This window comes from Mixophyes fleayi, chromosome 7, assembly GCF_038048845.1.
Source record: "Mixophyes fleayi isolate aMixFle1 chromosome 7, aMixFle1.hap1, whole genome shotgun sequence".
Lineage (NCBI taxonomy): Eukaryota > Metazoa > Chordata > Amphibia > Anura > Limnodynastidae > Mixophyes > Mixophyes fleayi.
In genome coordinates this window covers 107,975,510-107,991,468 of record NC_134408.1, presented here as the reverse complement: position 1 = coordinate 107,991,468, position 15,959 = coordinate 107,975,510, and the positions used below count along the sequence as shown (strand labels likewise).

At 42.2% G+C, this 15,959-nt stretch overlaps 2 protein-coding genes across 3 annotated transcripts in view; one reads left to right on the top strand and one right to left on the bottom strand.

Moving 5' to 3' along the window:
- MYL1 (myosin light chain 1) overlaps nucleotides 1-15,959 on the top strand; it is a 427,496-nt gene that overhangs the window by 143,781 nt on the left and 267,756 nt on the right. The gene's annotated exons all lie outside the window — the stretch shown is intronic.
- On the bottom strand, nucleotides 8,378-14,812 carry LOC142097029 (speedy protein 1-B-like). 2 transcript variants are annotated; one of them, XR_012678090.1, is made up of 4 exons: nucleotides 14,206-14,287; nucleotides 12,411-12,582; nucleotides 10,578-10,832; nucleotides 8,378-8,629 (listed from the first exon to the last, which is right to left on the bottom strand). XR_012678090.1 is itself a non-coding variant. In XM_075178637.1 (4 exons), exons 1-3 carry the CDS (start codon nucleotides 14,799-14,801, stop codon nucleotides 10,587-10,589), a joined length of 489 nt encoding a protein of 162 aa, XP_075034738.1. In that variant the 5' UTR covers nucleotides 14,802-14,812; the 3' UTR covers nucleotides 8,378-8,629; nucleotides 10,578-10,586. The 2 variants fall into 2 exon arrangements, 1 of the variants encoding a protein (XP_075034738.1); XM_075178637.1 differs by lacking the exon at nucleotides 14,206-14,287 and adding an exon at nucleotides 14,731-14,812.

The window sequence follows — 15,959 nt, the reverse complement described above, 5'->3', positions numbered from 1 at the left end:
TAGATGTTTTATAAATATCCTTTGCATTAATTTATTCAGCCCAGATAACTGCAATAATAGTAAATGAAGAAGAAAGGCAGATAATTGTGTCTACACGGTATGGAGTCTTCGGGGGGGGGGGCGTGTTATGTGGTGAACAACGTGCTATCCTGTGAGTGCATTGTGTGTGTTAGTGTGACTAGAGGGATAGTCAGTATGAGCGGAGTGTTACACATTGGAGGATGTGCTGCAGACTTGTCCATCAGTAGTATGTAATCACTGAGCCCATCAGTAGTATAATCACTGAGCCCATCAGTAGTATGTAATCACTGAGCACTGTGTGTGTGTCGCTATCAGGAGAGCAGCCATAGGGGGCGCTGTGCGGGTCTCTGTGCCGCCTGGCTGCGGCGTCATACAGAAGAAGTGGGAGGAACCAGAAGACGCTCAGGACGCTGCTGTCTGCACGTTGTGTATATGCTCTTGTCTCCCATGTGAGTTGTGAACGTGATGCACTGTCCGGATGTTGTTACCAGTGTATGCAGTACAGCGTTTGGCAGCGGTTCAGGGGGCTAGAATACGGCAGCTGGCAGCCATTGTATTTCCTGGGGCTCTGTCATGTGTGAGCCACGACAATATTCAATATAAAATTCACTCGAACACATTAACACACAAAAAATATTGTCTAACCAGCAGAGAGCAAACATACTAAAATGTATCAAGCTACCAATTCATTAAATGGAGAAAGAATTCCCTATTTTAACATCTTATCTGGAGTTTTGCTTGCATTGGGTGCTCCCAATCGCTGGGGCCTTTAATTATAAATACACTTATCCTATGTATGATCATTTTATTTTTACTAGATAAGACTGTAATAGATCACATCTAGCACTTACTTGTACTGCAGCATTATGATCATGGCCAATGTTATTTTGTGCTACTCAGTTTAAACTTGATGACTCAGGATTGCAGTGCACTTTTTGGATAAAACCACAAACAAAAGATTAAATATGACCACCAAAGATAGAAAAGCTGCATAGCATTGTCCTGCCACTGTTGGCTTGTTTCAAACAGGCAGCAATGTTAATAATGGCTGTCACCTGTGAACTCACTATTTGCATGTGTGGAAGCTCACAGTTGAGCTGCACTGTCTCCCACCTCCACAAAACTTCCTCTCCAATGAGGTTTATTCAATTGCAAAAAATGGAGATTATATTAATGTGCAGATGTGAGGACACTGGGATTGGAACCAAAGCTCACTAGATACCTGGTTCACAGGTCATGCAGGTAAGAAATAATAATCCCTTTTATTAAACAGTGCTCCCGAAGGAGAATCTTGTTCCCCCACCATATATATCAAGTGTCAGAAAATCACCAGTGCAAGTAAGAACACCCCAAAAAAGTCCCTAGCAGTTTACCTCCCAGCACAGAGTCCTAGTAGGCCCAAACTCCTGGTAATAAAATCCACAGCTGACAATCCAAGTAGGTCAGGGTTTCTGATCCGTAAGGTGGGTCAGTGTTCCCCAGAATCTGAGTGTCTCCCGATGGAGTGGTAACAGAATCGGTCCTAGAGGTACACTGTCCGATCTTTGTCAAGAATCTCCTGCTTCAAGCATTCTTTTCTGGCCCTGTGAGAATACGTTTACTCTCAATCAGTTCAAGTCCTTGCTTTCTCAAGATTCTCCAACAACCACCCCCATCCTCCAAACAGCTCCTTTTTGTCACTTCTCACAAGAAGGGACAATAGGGTGATGGTGCCATTCAGACTGTTGAAGAGTTGCTAGAACAATAGTAAGCAAACAGGGAGAGACCCCCTCCTGATTTTAGATAAGCTCCTGACCCTCCTCTTTTTTAACCCCTTCCACTCTTTTTGATGTCACAGGGTCCACAGCTGTTTCACAAATATCAGTATAATAAAATAATTCAAATATGATTGTGACACATGCAATTTCATCACGGTGTCCACTGACTAATGATTAATTTAAGACCTAAATAGAGCTCCTAAGAGCATCATTTAGGAGAAAAATTGCAATGATTAAATAAATGAAAGTTACAGGTCCCAGTGGAAAAAAAGGCAGGACATTAAAATAACTCTTCTGCACCTTTCATCATGCGCATTTTCATGTGGGCAAAGGGGACAAATAGGTACATTTGCTCAAAACTAACTGTGCTGAACTTCCTCATTTTTTTACAGTTAGTAAATGATCCTTTCAGATACTAAGCCCATAACATAAATGACAGTCCAGACTTTGTGATAGGGTCACTGACCAGTTTTGTCAGTTGCAAGGGTGTCTAAACTGGACAAGATCCACTCGTTGACTTGAGCCAAGTGGCATTTTCAGCTCTGTGGGGCTTATTAGTGCACAGAAAGGCAGATAGCGACCGTCTTCCAAACCACAATTTGCAACATGCCTTATAATAAGCTGATGGATTTCAGTTGGATTTTTATGTGGCATTGTGCTCACTTTTGGTGACAATTGCTGCTGCATGGGGTTCACTGCTCACAATATTGCAGAATGTGGCCAGCTTAAAAAGTGGTCCTGTCAAGCAGGTGCGGATCTAGAAAACTACTGTACCCGGGGCGATTTAGGGGGGCGATTTAGGCCACGCCCCTTTCTAACAGTTTAGGCTGCCGACGGCTGCACAGTATGTGCAGGTCCGTCCAGCCGTGACAGGCAGGGACAGTGTGCTGCCCTGCTGCTCTGATTGTGTTTCACAATCAGAGCAGCCGGGCAGCACACTGTCCCTGCCTGTCACGGCTGGACGGACCTGCACATACTGTGCAGCCGTCGGCAGCAAGTGTCTGCTAGGGGGGGCGATCGCCCCCCCCTGGATCCGCCACTGCTGTAGAGTGGAGGCATCGGCTTTGAAAATTGTTTGTTCACAGGAGCACTTTTTCTTCCATTGCATTCTGCCCAGAGTGCAGGGCTGCCATCAGAAACTGTGGGGCCCAGTAATAATTAATCTGGTGGGGCCCCCCCCCTCCCCATACATGTGCACCCCTTCATCTTCGCCATACATGCGCCCCCTATCCCTCATCACAGTACATCCCCTCCACTCCCTCATCACAGTAAATGTTCCCCTTACCCAAAATAAATGTCCCCCTCTCCCCTCCCCGCAATCACAGTAAATGTCCCCCTCTCCTCCCCACAGTTAATGTCCCCCTCTCTCCCCCCCCCCCCCCCCCACGGTTAATGTCCCCCTCTCCCCCCTACAGTTAAGGTCCCCCTCACAGTTAAGGTTCCCCCTCTTCCCCCCCTTCCACAGTTAAGGCCCCCCTCTTCCCCCCTTGCTCTCCCTGTCCCCCCCACCTCCCTCCATAATTATGGTCCCCCAGGCTCTCCCTCTCCCCCTCCCTCCACAGTTATGGTCCCCCGGGCTCTACCTCTCCCCCCCCCCCCCACCCCTCTCAAAAAAAATAATAGCTTATTTACTTACCTTCTCCGCGATGCTGCAGCTCTGCCTCCCGGTCACTGATACACTGGGAGTGCGGCATGCAGTGATGACGTCACCGCGCCGCACTCCCAGCCTATCAGTATGGGAGGCAGAGCTTCAGCATCGCGGAGAAGGCAAGAAAAAAAAAGGGGAGGCATGGTCAGTGACTGCGGGGCCCGGACAGTCCAGGGAGTCTGGACAGACGGAGAGGTCTGTCCGGGCCCCCTAGTCTGTCCGGGCCCCTCACAACAGTACTGGCCGTACCCCCCTGATGGTGGCCCTGCCAGAGTGTATATGAAAGAAATCGGCAGTGACTAGGGTCCATTCTGCATTATGGCAGCACACAACTTAATGGTTGAGCAGTAAAATATTGTACACCTTCATATGGTGTCTGCTTGTCTGTGGGAATCAAAGTTGTGTGTCGCAATAAGGATGAATGGTCCTTAAGGCTTAAAATTAACGTCTGCCCTATTCAGAAAGAAACAGAGGGAAGACAGAAAAAGTGGTTGTGTAGACGAGCCATAAGTCAGGCAGTACCTCAATTAGGTCACTGGTTCAGCCCATAAAATTCCTCCACTTTATATAGGTGTGATAAGGGAAATAAAATCTCGAACGTAGAGTCTGATGAAAATCAAATCTTCTGTTTATTGCATGCACACAGATGCTTAGTTCATACAAGAATAGATGTAGCTACTAGAAGCATATCAGTAGTTATATAGCCCTTTGGCTGACATTTATCCAAGTTTTGTTTGTTGTAATTATACTCTACAGTGAACAAGTCATGTATTGATATAATATGATGAACTTGTCCCATGGGCCCATTAATCTTACGATAACAAATAATTTTGGACGTTTATAGCCTATTCAGTATTATGGTTCCTGGGACTCAGAACATCTGTAAACTATTCTATATGTTAATGTCCTGTCACAGAATACATAATTCCAACAGTGACCTTCCTATAATACTATTATGGCATATATACAGAGCATTATTTGAGGTAGATTAGTTGGTTATTGTTCCATCCTCTCAAGGCTTAAATGTTTCATTTCAAGCATGAATCACAGTATGAGTTAACTTACAATACATACAGTCATGGCCAAAAGTTTTGAGAATGATACAAATATTATTTTTCACAAAGTTTGCTGTCTGTTTTTAAGATGGCAATTTGCATATACTCCAGAATGTCATGAAGAGTGATCAGATGAATTGCAATTAATTTCAAAGTCCCTGTTCTCCGTGACAGTGAACTTTATCCCCAAAACATTTCCACTGCATTTCAGCCCTGCCAGAAAAGGGCCAGCTCACATCAGGTCATTGATTCTCTCATTAACACAGGTGAGAGTGTCGATGAGGACAAGGCTGGAGAGCACTCTGTCATACTGACAGAGAATAGCAGACTGGAAGCTTTAAAAGGAGGGTGGTCCATGAAATCATTGTTCTTCCTCTGTTAACCATGGTTACCTGCAAGGAAACGTGCTGTCATCATTGCTATGCACAAAAGGGCTTCACAAGCAAGGATATTGCTGCTAGTAAGATTGCACCTAAATCAACCATTTATCGGATCATCAAAAACTTCAAGGAGAGAGGTTCTATAGTTGTCAAGAAAGCTTTTGGGTGCCCAAGAACATCCAGCAAGCACCAGGACCATTTCCTAAAGTTGGTTCAGCTGCGGGATCGGGGCACCACTAGTGCAGAGTTCGCTCAGGAATGGCAGCAAGCAGGTGTGAGTGCACCTGCATGCACAATGAGGCGAAGACTTTTGGAGGATGGCCTGGTGTCAAGAAGGCCAGCAAAGAAGCCACTTCTCTCCAGGAAAAACATCAGGACAGACTGATATTCTGCAAAAGGTACAGGGATTGGACTGCTGAGGACTGGGGTAAAGTCATTTTCTCTGATGAATCCCCTTTCAGATTGGGGCATCTGGAAAAACGCTTGTCCGGAGAAGGAATGGTGAGCGATACCATCAGTACTGTGTCATGCCAACAGTAAAGCATCCTGAGACCATTCATGTGTGGGGTTGCTTCTCGGCCAAGAGAGTGGGCTCACTCACAATTTTGCCGAAGATCACAGCCATGAATAAAGAATGGTACCAAAACATCCTCCAAAAGCTACCCTCCCTCCTCCCTAACCATCCAGGAACAGTTTGGTGATTAACAATGCCTTTTCCAGCATGATGGAACACCTTGCCATAAGGCAAAAGGGATAACTAAGTGGCTAGATTATCAAAACATCGAAATTTTGGGTTAATGGCCAGGAAACTCCCCAGACCTTAATCCCATTGAGAACTTGTGGTCAATCCTCAAGAGGCGGGTGAACAAATAAAAACCCACAAATTCTAACAAACTCCAAACATTGATTAGACAAGAATAGGCGGCCATCAGTCAGTATATGGCTCAGAAGTTGAGTGACAAGGGTCAACACTACAAATATTGACTCTGCATAAAGTTAATGTAATTGTTAATAAAAGCCTTTGACACTTCTGAAATGCTTGTAATTTTACTTCAGTATATCATAACAACATCTGACAAAAAGGTCTAAAAACACTGAAGCAGCAAACTTTGTGAAAACCAATAATTGTGTCATTCTCAAAACTTTTGGTCATAACTGCAGTCATTTAACACAAGAGGAGACATGTCTGTTGACTTCCTACAATTATCTCTTACAATGGACGCTCCTAGACATAAATTCATAGTGTCTTCAGTACATAAAAAAATCAGAGCATAATATAAACTTTTATCGTAACCACTATCTTAGCTTCAGGTCTCTATCCTTTATTTTCATTCAGCTCCCAAATTTCTATATCAGGTGGAGATGGCATTTTTGTCAAAGATTAGACTACATGATTTTATTTCTATTCTGATTGTTTAATTACTTTTGCTTTCTCTAGTTTTCCAATACCATGGACGTCAGACATTTTCAATTCCATATCCAGATTACAATAGTGACGTTTCAAACGCTTTCACTGTGACGGGACAGGTGAGCTCAGCAGGTTATTATGGTTTGTTTTTTTACCGATTCCATTGAAGGTAAAGAGGAAGGCTTACCAGCATTGTTACGCTGGGTACACACCTATGCAATCATTCTTCAGATGCAATGTCTAGCAATTTCACCAACGATTGAAAATTATGATGAGCATGCTGATTTATGCATACAAACCTGCACAATTTACCTTCAGATCTGTGATCTCTCATAACCATCTGCTGAAAAGACATAATTTCATCTTTGATCAATAACTAAAACAAAATTAAATTCCTATGGTACTAAAAATGCCTTCAACACAAGAGAAGTACCAACCTCAACAACACGAACGCTCATAATTGCCCCTAATCAAAACAGAAGTAAATAATATATCTGTTGCAATATCAGACCTGATATAAAAAAATTCCTAGAATTATAAAATCAAGCAATATAATTACCAGTCCTTGACCCACGAGGAATTATGAAGTGATTGGGACTTTTTCAGAAGATTCACCTTTTTCCTATTGGATTGTAGGACTTTTGGACTTATTGATCATTATTGATTTATTACTGAATGTTTTTTATTCCTGCGATTGATTGTTGTTTTGGATATCTTTTGATTGGTGCCTGTCTGCAAACTTGCTGTCTTTTTGTATAGACTTGAAATGTCTGCCTTATCTATCTAATTTAAACTTTATTTGTATATATCACAAATCGTATTATATACAGCACCGCCGCGGACGCTTCTTTGACAGCGCCGCGGCTGCTGTATAGTACAGTGCTGCCTAAACGGAGCTGCTGCACATGCGCGGGCACATGCGCGGCAGCTCTCTCGCTTTTTTTTTTCCGGTGGAGGGGAAACCCCCCCTTAAAAATTCTCCGTACGCCCCTGGGAGCATAGATATAATATTGTATTGTTGGCTGAGAGTTGGTAAGTTTATGTTATGGAATATGTTGGCGCTATATAAATAAATGATGATGATGATTATGAACATTACCCATTATTATTATTATTTATTTATTTATTTATTTACAATGCGCCACAGATTCCGTAGTGCCAGCTACAGAGTCAAGATACAATTAGATGAGGTAATACACATAAGTAGCACAGATGAGTGTGAGTAGTGCTATGGGGACTCACACAGAGTGCAGCAAAAGACATGACAGGACGTACGAGGGAGTCAGACAGTAGACCGACATGGACAATAGGTAAAGAGGACCCTGCCTGCGAGAGAATACATTCTAGAGGATGTTCATCCTTTTACGAGCCACAGAATTGTAACTGGAACCAGGGAGGCATATGTCTGCTATCCAACCTTCCAACAGTCATAGCCTTTAGTGTGGCAGCAGATATTGGTAATTAGCCTGATATTGCAGCACATGTCATCCAACAATGACGGTGATGCCCGTTAATGATACTATCAAAATCGAGTAAAGGATATTATCAGGTATTCTTGTAAATTCGGTCAGAAGATGATTGAAGATGTCATCCATATTCCATTGCACTAATAGACTCCAATGATAGCGGATATGTTGTGGTAATCACATGTGGCCAAGATGAATATTAATCATGTTACCTGACACTCATACCGAGCAGGAGAATTGGCCGTGTATGACCAGCTTTACAGACTTGGCAGAGAAGCTGGTTATACACGGCCAACTCTGCTGCTGCAAAACACACAACTTTTTTAGCCTAAGATTAACAATGTCATGTTTTTTTTCTTTTTACTTTTTTTCTTCATTTATTTTATGGTTCAGTTGACATAATAAACTAGAAAAATATGCAAATAAATGACTCAGACAAAATTAAAGATGAGCTTAAAATATGAAATTTAATACAATGTATTTATATATGTTATTTTATGTTAATTGTATTATGTTCTAAATTATAATATGTAAAAAGAAGGCACTAATTTAATAAGTAATAAATAATAAGACAAATAGTATCATCTATCTTATAATGTGTAATAAGTGTACAGCAGCACTCAGGACAGGAAAAACCCCCTGTGGAGGAAACCTGTGAGGAGCCATGGCTGCTGCACTGCCCCTCCTCTGGGCATACTAAAGGGAGTGACTGCTAATGCAATGTTGTACGAGTGTCTATTATATGTTATGTTTGTGTGCTAAAATCAAAGAATAATAGATGATCCTCTTCGTCTGTGGTCCTCTGGTCTTCCATCTAATGGTGTCTTCTTATGGTTTTTCGGTTGTTCTTCTCCAAGTCAGTCTTAATGTGTCCTCTTGGTGCTTGGTTCATGACTATAAAAAGATGGACAAGATAGAAGCATATTACATTCATTCTTAGCTTATATTCAAAAAAGGTAACTAACAAACTGCAAGAGTGTAAAACCACAGAACAAATACCCTTTAGTAATGTTATGCGGCTACTTTTGTGTGTAAGTGCACCTAGCTGAGCAGGGAATGGATTTGCCGGTCAGGATAGCGGAATCTGCAGGAGAGTTTGCACCAGTGATGAGAGGAGTTGTGTGTCCCTTTCTAAAAGCAGATTAGGCACATGACAGTGTACCATTTATCTGCTGAGTGCAGGTTTTTTGAGAGGGTGCTGAGCCTTTTCCTCGCTATAAAAGTCATGAATTCTCTACTACATCTGAGAAGCCAGAGATCAGTTCTCATCACTATACTTATGACCCAGTCTATACCTTTCAATCGCACACATGTGGAAAAGTGCATTTATAGGCACACTGTTACGAGCCGCGGTGGTGCCCAGCCGCCGCGACTCTCCTACCTCCGTCCCGGCCGTCGCTATGGCGACCGGGACGTCACTTCTGGGGTCAGCCCGACCATTTCCGTAGCAACGGTTGGACGCTGAGTGGTTCAGAGCCGCGTCCCGGCACTGTGGGGCAGCCGTGCGCGATTTGCAAATAGCCTGTGGGCTAATTAATTAACCTAATTAATATTAGTGGCACAGTCTGGGTGCAGTTATAGAGCTAGGCTCTCATTGGTTGTTTCTTGTATATAAGGCAGGGAGGGCTTAGCCTCCCTGCCGGTTATAGCTGCCAGATTCCTGTGTTGCTGCCTGCTGCTGTACTCCTGTACTCCTGGTGTTAAGCCTTTGAATTGTTGCCTGCCGTGTATGACCCCTGCCTGTCCTCTGGATTTGTCTTTTGCCTGTGCCCTTGACCTTTTGGCTTATATCTCCGTTTCTGCTGATTTGTCGTGACCTCGACCCCTGGCGTGTTTTCTGACGATACTTCCTAGCAAGTGACCCCTGACCTCGGCCTGTTCTGTGGATTTGCTGTCTACCATTTCCCTCTGCTTCTGGGTTCCCCGCAGCCGGTACACATCACACGACCCTCTGTAGTCTGCAGCCAAGTCTGTCCCCACCACTAGGGGCTCCAGTGAACACCTGACTGTCAGAGTAGACTCCGGGTGGTGTTGTACTGGTTGGAGGGGTTCCTGACACACACATCGAGCAATGTAATAGCAACACATGTTATAAAGAAAGTCTGAATTTCCCATTACTCTCATAATTCATTTAAGACATAAATAAATCTTAATTTATCAAGAATTATTTTGAAAACTAGAAAAGAAGCAGAAACACTGTGGTGAACCTAAACTTGTAGTAGGTCGGCATTTGATGTGAGACTTTTACTCTTTTTATTATTTTCCCAAGCACTATGATGGAAAGGGTAAACAGAATTGACTCATACATGCCCCCACCAGTCTGTAAACCAATGTGACATTTTTGTTTATGGGGTGTTTCTGTACATTGACATGAGCCAGCCAGAAAAATAGGCACACTTGTACATGTAAAGATACATTGTGCATCCGTAGATGTAATAATTTGTAAATTGCCTGTCATTTTTAAAATTGGTAACTCAAAGTTAAGATTTTCCAAGATTTCCAACTGCTGCTGAACCTGGATCAGATACCAGAATACATAAGTATAGAGACCATGTTACTGTCCATCACACTGAGAAGGAAGCAGGAGTGATATTTATGGATGGGTAGAACCTCATGTATGTTCCAGTTCTTCAAAAATGATTGGATATTAGTGGTCTGATTATAAACTTATACAGATTTAATTACTATTTGACACTTTTCATTTTAACATGGGTCAATGTGTAAAATATTTTAAAAATGAATTTTAGTGACTAACATCCTTAGTAACTCTGCTTCCATACATAAACCGGTTATTTAGATACTTTTACAATTACATTTTCTGTATTACTGGCCCTCTACTCACTGAGTATGATTATGGGACCAGGACCTTGATAATACTCTCAGGCTCCTCCTGTGGATCTGCACGGAAGATGATATTTCCAGCCACTTCCCACTGGATTGGATGGCTCATAGGGGCGTTACACAGGGAGCAGGATAGAGGGCTGCTCCCTGGGCCTCGGATAAGATATTCTGCGGTGTTCCTCCGACGTATGGCCCAGCCATGGTGTTCTTTCCTATTTCTCATCCAAGCCCAGTGAGTTGGGTCTTCTGCCATGATCTACAATAAAATAAACATCAACAAAATTAGTCTTTTCAATGTAACATCTTAACCAAACACTATTATTCTATTTTTATTTTTTATTTGTAAATTTACTTTATATTATTGTTATGAAATACATAGGCCCAGTTGCTATAATGTGTTATAGGGGCACCTTAATATATAAGTGAGAGACTTTAAAAGGCTCTGTTAAGTATCTATGCTATATGCAATTATCTACCCTAAGTAGCATATCTTGTTTAAACCGTAAGTAACACATAAGCATTATTTATGATAATAAATACACATGTGCAAAACTGATTATTTAAGTAGCATCCTGATGTTACTTAAAAAAACCCAGTTCTGCTGCACATGTGAATTCCTTATGTATCAGCAATGCATTATCAGTTCTGTGTGTGATAGAACATAAAGAGAAGGTCTGTAGCTTGCCGTTTTTATGTACCAGAATGCCTTGTATCCGTGGTTCTCGAGCATCAAATATAAAAGTGTACAGAGTGGATAGAGATTGAATAGGAAAATAATAATTGATAAAGATGGAGAGACATGCATAATATGACTGAAAGACAATATTAATGCTTCCAGTGTCTTTTTCTAAATAATATAATAGCAAAGGAATTGTTTCAAATTGTGCAAACATCCATTCATACCCTTATGTATATATACAGATCAATAGTATTTAGACATGTACAGGAAATGACATGCATAAAAGTTAGTTATAATTTGGGGGCACATGTCAAGAAAACAAGGCAATATAACAAATCCTATTACAAATAACTGTTACACTTGTGTATTTCATACATCCACATCATTAGAAAAATAAGATCACCTAAGGATGTGATAAGGTGCCCTTATTGAATTAAATACGCTACTAATGTGTTAGCACTTATATTTGCATATCATTTCAATCCTCTTATCCTTAAGTTTTAAGTAACACTAAAGTGCTATCTGAACCTTGCTTATCCTAGGGCACAATATTTTATTGGTGAGGAGACAAAGGCATTAACAGCCTGCTTAAGTCTCTCTATATTCAATAAGAGAGCTTAGAACATCTGGGCTGTAGTATCATAGAACAGCGTGGCCCATCTAGCCTGTCCTTTTGTTTTTTCCTTTTTCACATGTTCTACACAACTATATTATCTTTATATTGTGACAGCCTAACATGCATTTGCGAATGCTGATTATTTAGCAGCTGTTAGACCCAGTGTTGGTTGGGGACGGAGTGGGAAATATCGGGAAGAACTTAGAACTTAATATTAGTCCCAAAAATGCTTATAACAATTTTCAAATGTGTCTATTTTATGTTATTATTTATAAAGTGAACAGTACCATTTCATACCTGATATTTACGCCTGGTCATACATGTTTGGGCTTGTATGGTTTACAAATTAACTTAGGATGCCTAACTAAAGCCCAAGCAAAGAAATTAAGTAGTACAACAATGCGTCCGGTAAGTTCACTAAGTCTCCACCTTGTAGTAACAAACCTATTTCCTTCATTATACAATACTTTATCCACTGATTCACTTCTATATTTTCTGCCAGGTCCAACATAAGTTTCTTATTCTTCATTAATACAAACCATATCACAGGAGGCCCGGTCCACCATAGCATAGAATCCCATCCTGGACAGCAAAGTGTTCCTTCGATCTTGCAGACGTCCCATTCTCTGCCTCCACGTCCATCCGAGGGCCCAAGGATAGATCTCCATCATGAAGGGCCTTTCCTCTTCTTCCACTTGGTTTGCCAGGAATCTGGAGCAACACATAGTGAATTAATATAGACAAATGATGTAGACTTGTTCTAGTAAGAGACAGTAGATAAAATATGTCTAAGAAAAGACAAGGTAAAATAAGCAGTAATTTAGCCATGGTCAGGTATGTAACTAGAACTATCCAGTTACCAAAGCACAATCTTGAGCAGGGGCTGCAATATGTGTCCAGCATCTTTGCTTTTTCTTCTGAGCATACACGAGGGTCGATGAGTGTAATAAAGTCCAAAATGGGGGACTTCACTGCACATGTGCCAGCTTCCATGTGAGCTCAGAAGAGCAGAGTGGAAACTGGTATAGGGGTTGGGCCAGCATTGGTAGGCCCCTCTCACCCCCCCCCCTTCCCCCATAGCCCCACAGCTATAGTCCTGCCCCTGGCCATTAGGTTATTCTGTATGTAACACTCCCTTCGGTATTATGCATTGTGAAGGTATATATATATATTAAGAGATGTAAGTGCTTATAACCTCTGTACATGGTTGTCAGTGCCTCCACCCGAATTACCACTTTCTTCTTTTGGGGGTGTTTTGAAATACACCAGGGGGAGATTTGGGAAACCCCCTGCCTAGTACTAATACACTATGACACACTATGTGCTGCAGAAGCCAATCCTGCACATTTATTTAACTAGAACCACTACATGCAGCTTTTGTGATTTTATAGAAAAATATACTTTGGTATAATTTTAATAAAAATGTGAACAATACACTAGAATACAGTGTGGATGAAAATAGAGCACCGACTCTTCCTATGAACAGTAAGTTAACAGAATAAATCAATAATAGCAATAGTATAAGACATAAACATTAATTGTTACAACCTTATACACTGGACCAATATATCATATGTTAACCTTACATGCTCCTGATACAGAGATTATCCAGAGGGGTGAATGTATGTATATATATATATATATATATATATATATATATATATATATATATATATTTACTTATATTTTTACCATATACTGCCAAACACAAGTCTGGCAGCACTCAAACACACCGCACAGATTGAGCATTGCACTGCAACTTGGAGCCCTTTTGTATGTATGCCAGCATGGCATGGAAACAGAATGTGTCCAGTTTGCAGCTTTTACGTGTCTTTAAATCACATACAGTAAGATTCAACAGTCACAGTATGCAAAGCTTAATATAACAACATCTGTAAATTCTCAGCTTGTATCGTTGCTTTTGTATTCTGGGACTTGTAGTTCCACAACTTTAACACCAGAGAGATCACCTTGTGGTATAAACTCAAATGCTGCTTAAACAAACACGTGTTGCACATTTACCTGCCCACCCATCTATCCCTGAATCTTCTGCCCTTATGGCCAGATATAGTCCAAACCCCACTTGAACAATTACAGAGAGGTAAATTAATCAGTTACTTATCTGCACCAGTATATGAACTTGATTCTCTCCAAATGGCTGATTTGTAAAATGTCTTTCTTTAGAGGTGCATGCAAACCTCCTCCTACAGCATCAAACTGTGACTTCCCAGCAGGTTCTATTCACCACTCCACTCTGCTCTGATATCCCTGCACACTGTCTGATCTCACTACTCAGATCATCAATCCAGTGCCCTTCTGCCTAGGGTCACCTACCTAGACTTGTCACACAACTCAGTCTCCCCAGGAAGCTCTTCTCTCTACTTCCTCCCCAGCTCTCTGGTTTCTCAGTCTTGATAGGCCCTGCCCACTTTTCACAGTAGCCTTGTGGGAGAGGAAGTTTATCTTGGACTGGTAAATGGCAATATACATCTGTTTTCTAACTGATGCCATTGTGATTTGTAGCCCCTGGGTGCTCAAGTCCAACTGCAGCATCCCCAGGGGTAACATGTACAAGGGATGTATGATACATATGACATGATGTGGGTGTGTGCCTCAGGTGTGCACACTAGTGTGCTTGGTAAATCTAATGCTAATATGTAATAAAGTGTACAGTCCTAAGGGCAACTGCGTCCCAGTTTCCCTGCTAGCTCTATGGGAGAAGGAGCTTTTAAACATGAAGATCATAAACAGCCAAGTTAGTGGTGCTTCGATTAGTTTGGTCAAATGTTACAACAAGTTCTGGTATTAAATAATTATTTTGGCTAAACCTTCTCCAATTCATTTAATGTAGATACTTACAGGGCTGCGAAAAAGTACTTTCTGTACTCCTCGGTCTTCAGTCCTGCCCGTTTGAAATAAGCCAGGACCATGGCCAGGAGAAACTAGTGGGGTAGAGAAATATATTAGAGGCTGGAAATGAATGTAAAACATATTAACTAACAACTTACATTTGTATTCGGTATATAGCATAGTCCCCTTACACACATATCAAAGGGTGATGTTTATTGTCAGCACTTAGTCATATCTGTTACATCCCAACAATTGAAATAACATTTTCTAGGCCGGTTACAACCGCTGTAAGGTTATTTATTCATATAGAAATAGATTATTATTATTATCGTTTATTTGTTAGGCGCCACAAGGTATCCGCAGCGCCGTACATGGTACAAACAGTAGACTATACAGGGTAGAACAATACAGAACAATAAACACAAAGTACCAGAACTTCAGAAACTCCATACAGGCAAATACTGTAAAGATGGAGCGGAAGAACAGGTGTGGAGACAGGAGGGGAGAGGGGCCCTGCTCATACGAGCTTACATCCTAAGGGAGGGTAGACAAAATCAGGCACAAGAGGGAGCCAGTGAAGCAAAGGGGAGAGTAAAAAGGAGCCAGGGGAGAAACAGAAGGGTGAGAGGTTAAGTGGATGGTTGGTAGGCCTTAGGGAACAGGTGAGTTTTAAGAGCCCGCTTGAAGGAGCACAGTTTGGGTGAGAGACGGATGGAGCGAGGGAGGTCGTTCCAGTGAAGGGGGGCAGCTCGGGAGAAGTCTTGTACTCTAGAGTGGGAAGAGGTAATCAGAGTGGAGGAGAGGCGGCGATCATTGGCTGAGCGCAGGGAGCGGGCGGGAGTGTAAATGGAGAGGAGGTTAGAGATATAAGGGGTAGTAGACTGGGAGAGAGCCTTGTAAGTGGTGGTGGATTCTGTAGGTGAAGGGGAGCCAGTGTAGGGCAAGACAGAGAGGGGAGGCAGAGGAGGAGCGGCGTGAGAGGAAGATGAGTCTCGCAGCCGCATTGAGTATAGAGCGGAGGGGGGCGAGGTGGGAGCAGGGGAGGCCAGTAAGGAGGAGGTTGCAGTAGTCGAGGCGGGAGATGATGAGAGCATGGATGAGAGTTTTGGCGGCATCTTGAGAGAGGAAAGGACGGATGCGGGCAATGTTACGGAGTTGGAAGCGATAGGCTTGGGCAAGGGATTGAATGTGGGGGGCAAAAGAGAGAGAGGAGTCAAGAGTGACTCCTAGGCAGCGGA

What these genes read in the sequence shown, in the direction of transcription:
- LOC142097029 (XM_075178637.1), bottom strand. Translation starts at nt 14,801, where the DNA reads ATGGTCCTGGCTTATTTCAAACGGGCAGGACTGAAGACCGAGGAGTAC. An exon ending in AAGTACTTTTTCGCAGCCCT is followed by an intron (nt 12,583 to 14,730) that starts GTAAGTATCTAC and finishes GTGTTGCTCCAG; the next exon opens with ATTCCTGGCAAACCAAGTGG. An exon ending in ACCGGGCCTCCTGTGATATG is followed by an intron (nt 10,833 to 12,410) that starts GTTTGTATTAAT and finishes ATTTTATTGTAG; the next exon opens with ATCATGGCAGAAGACCCAAC.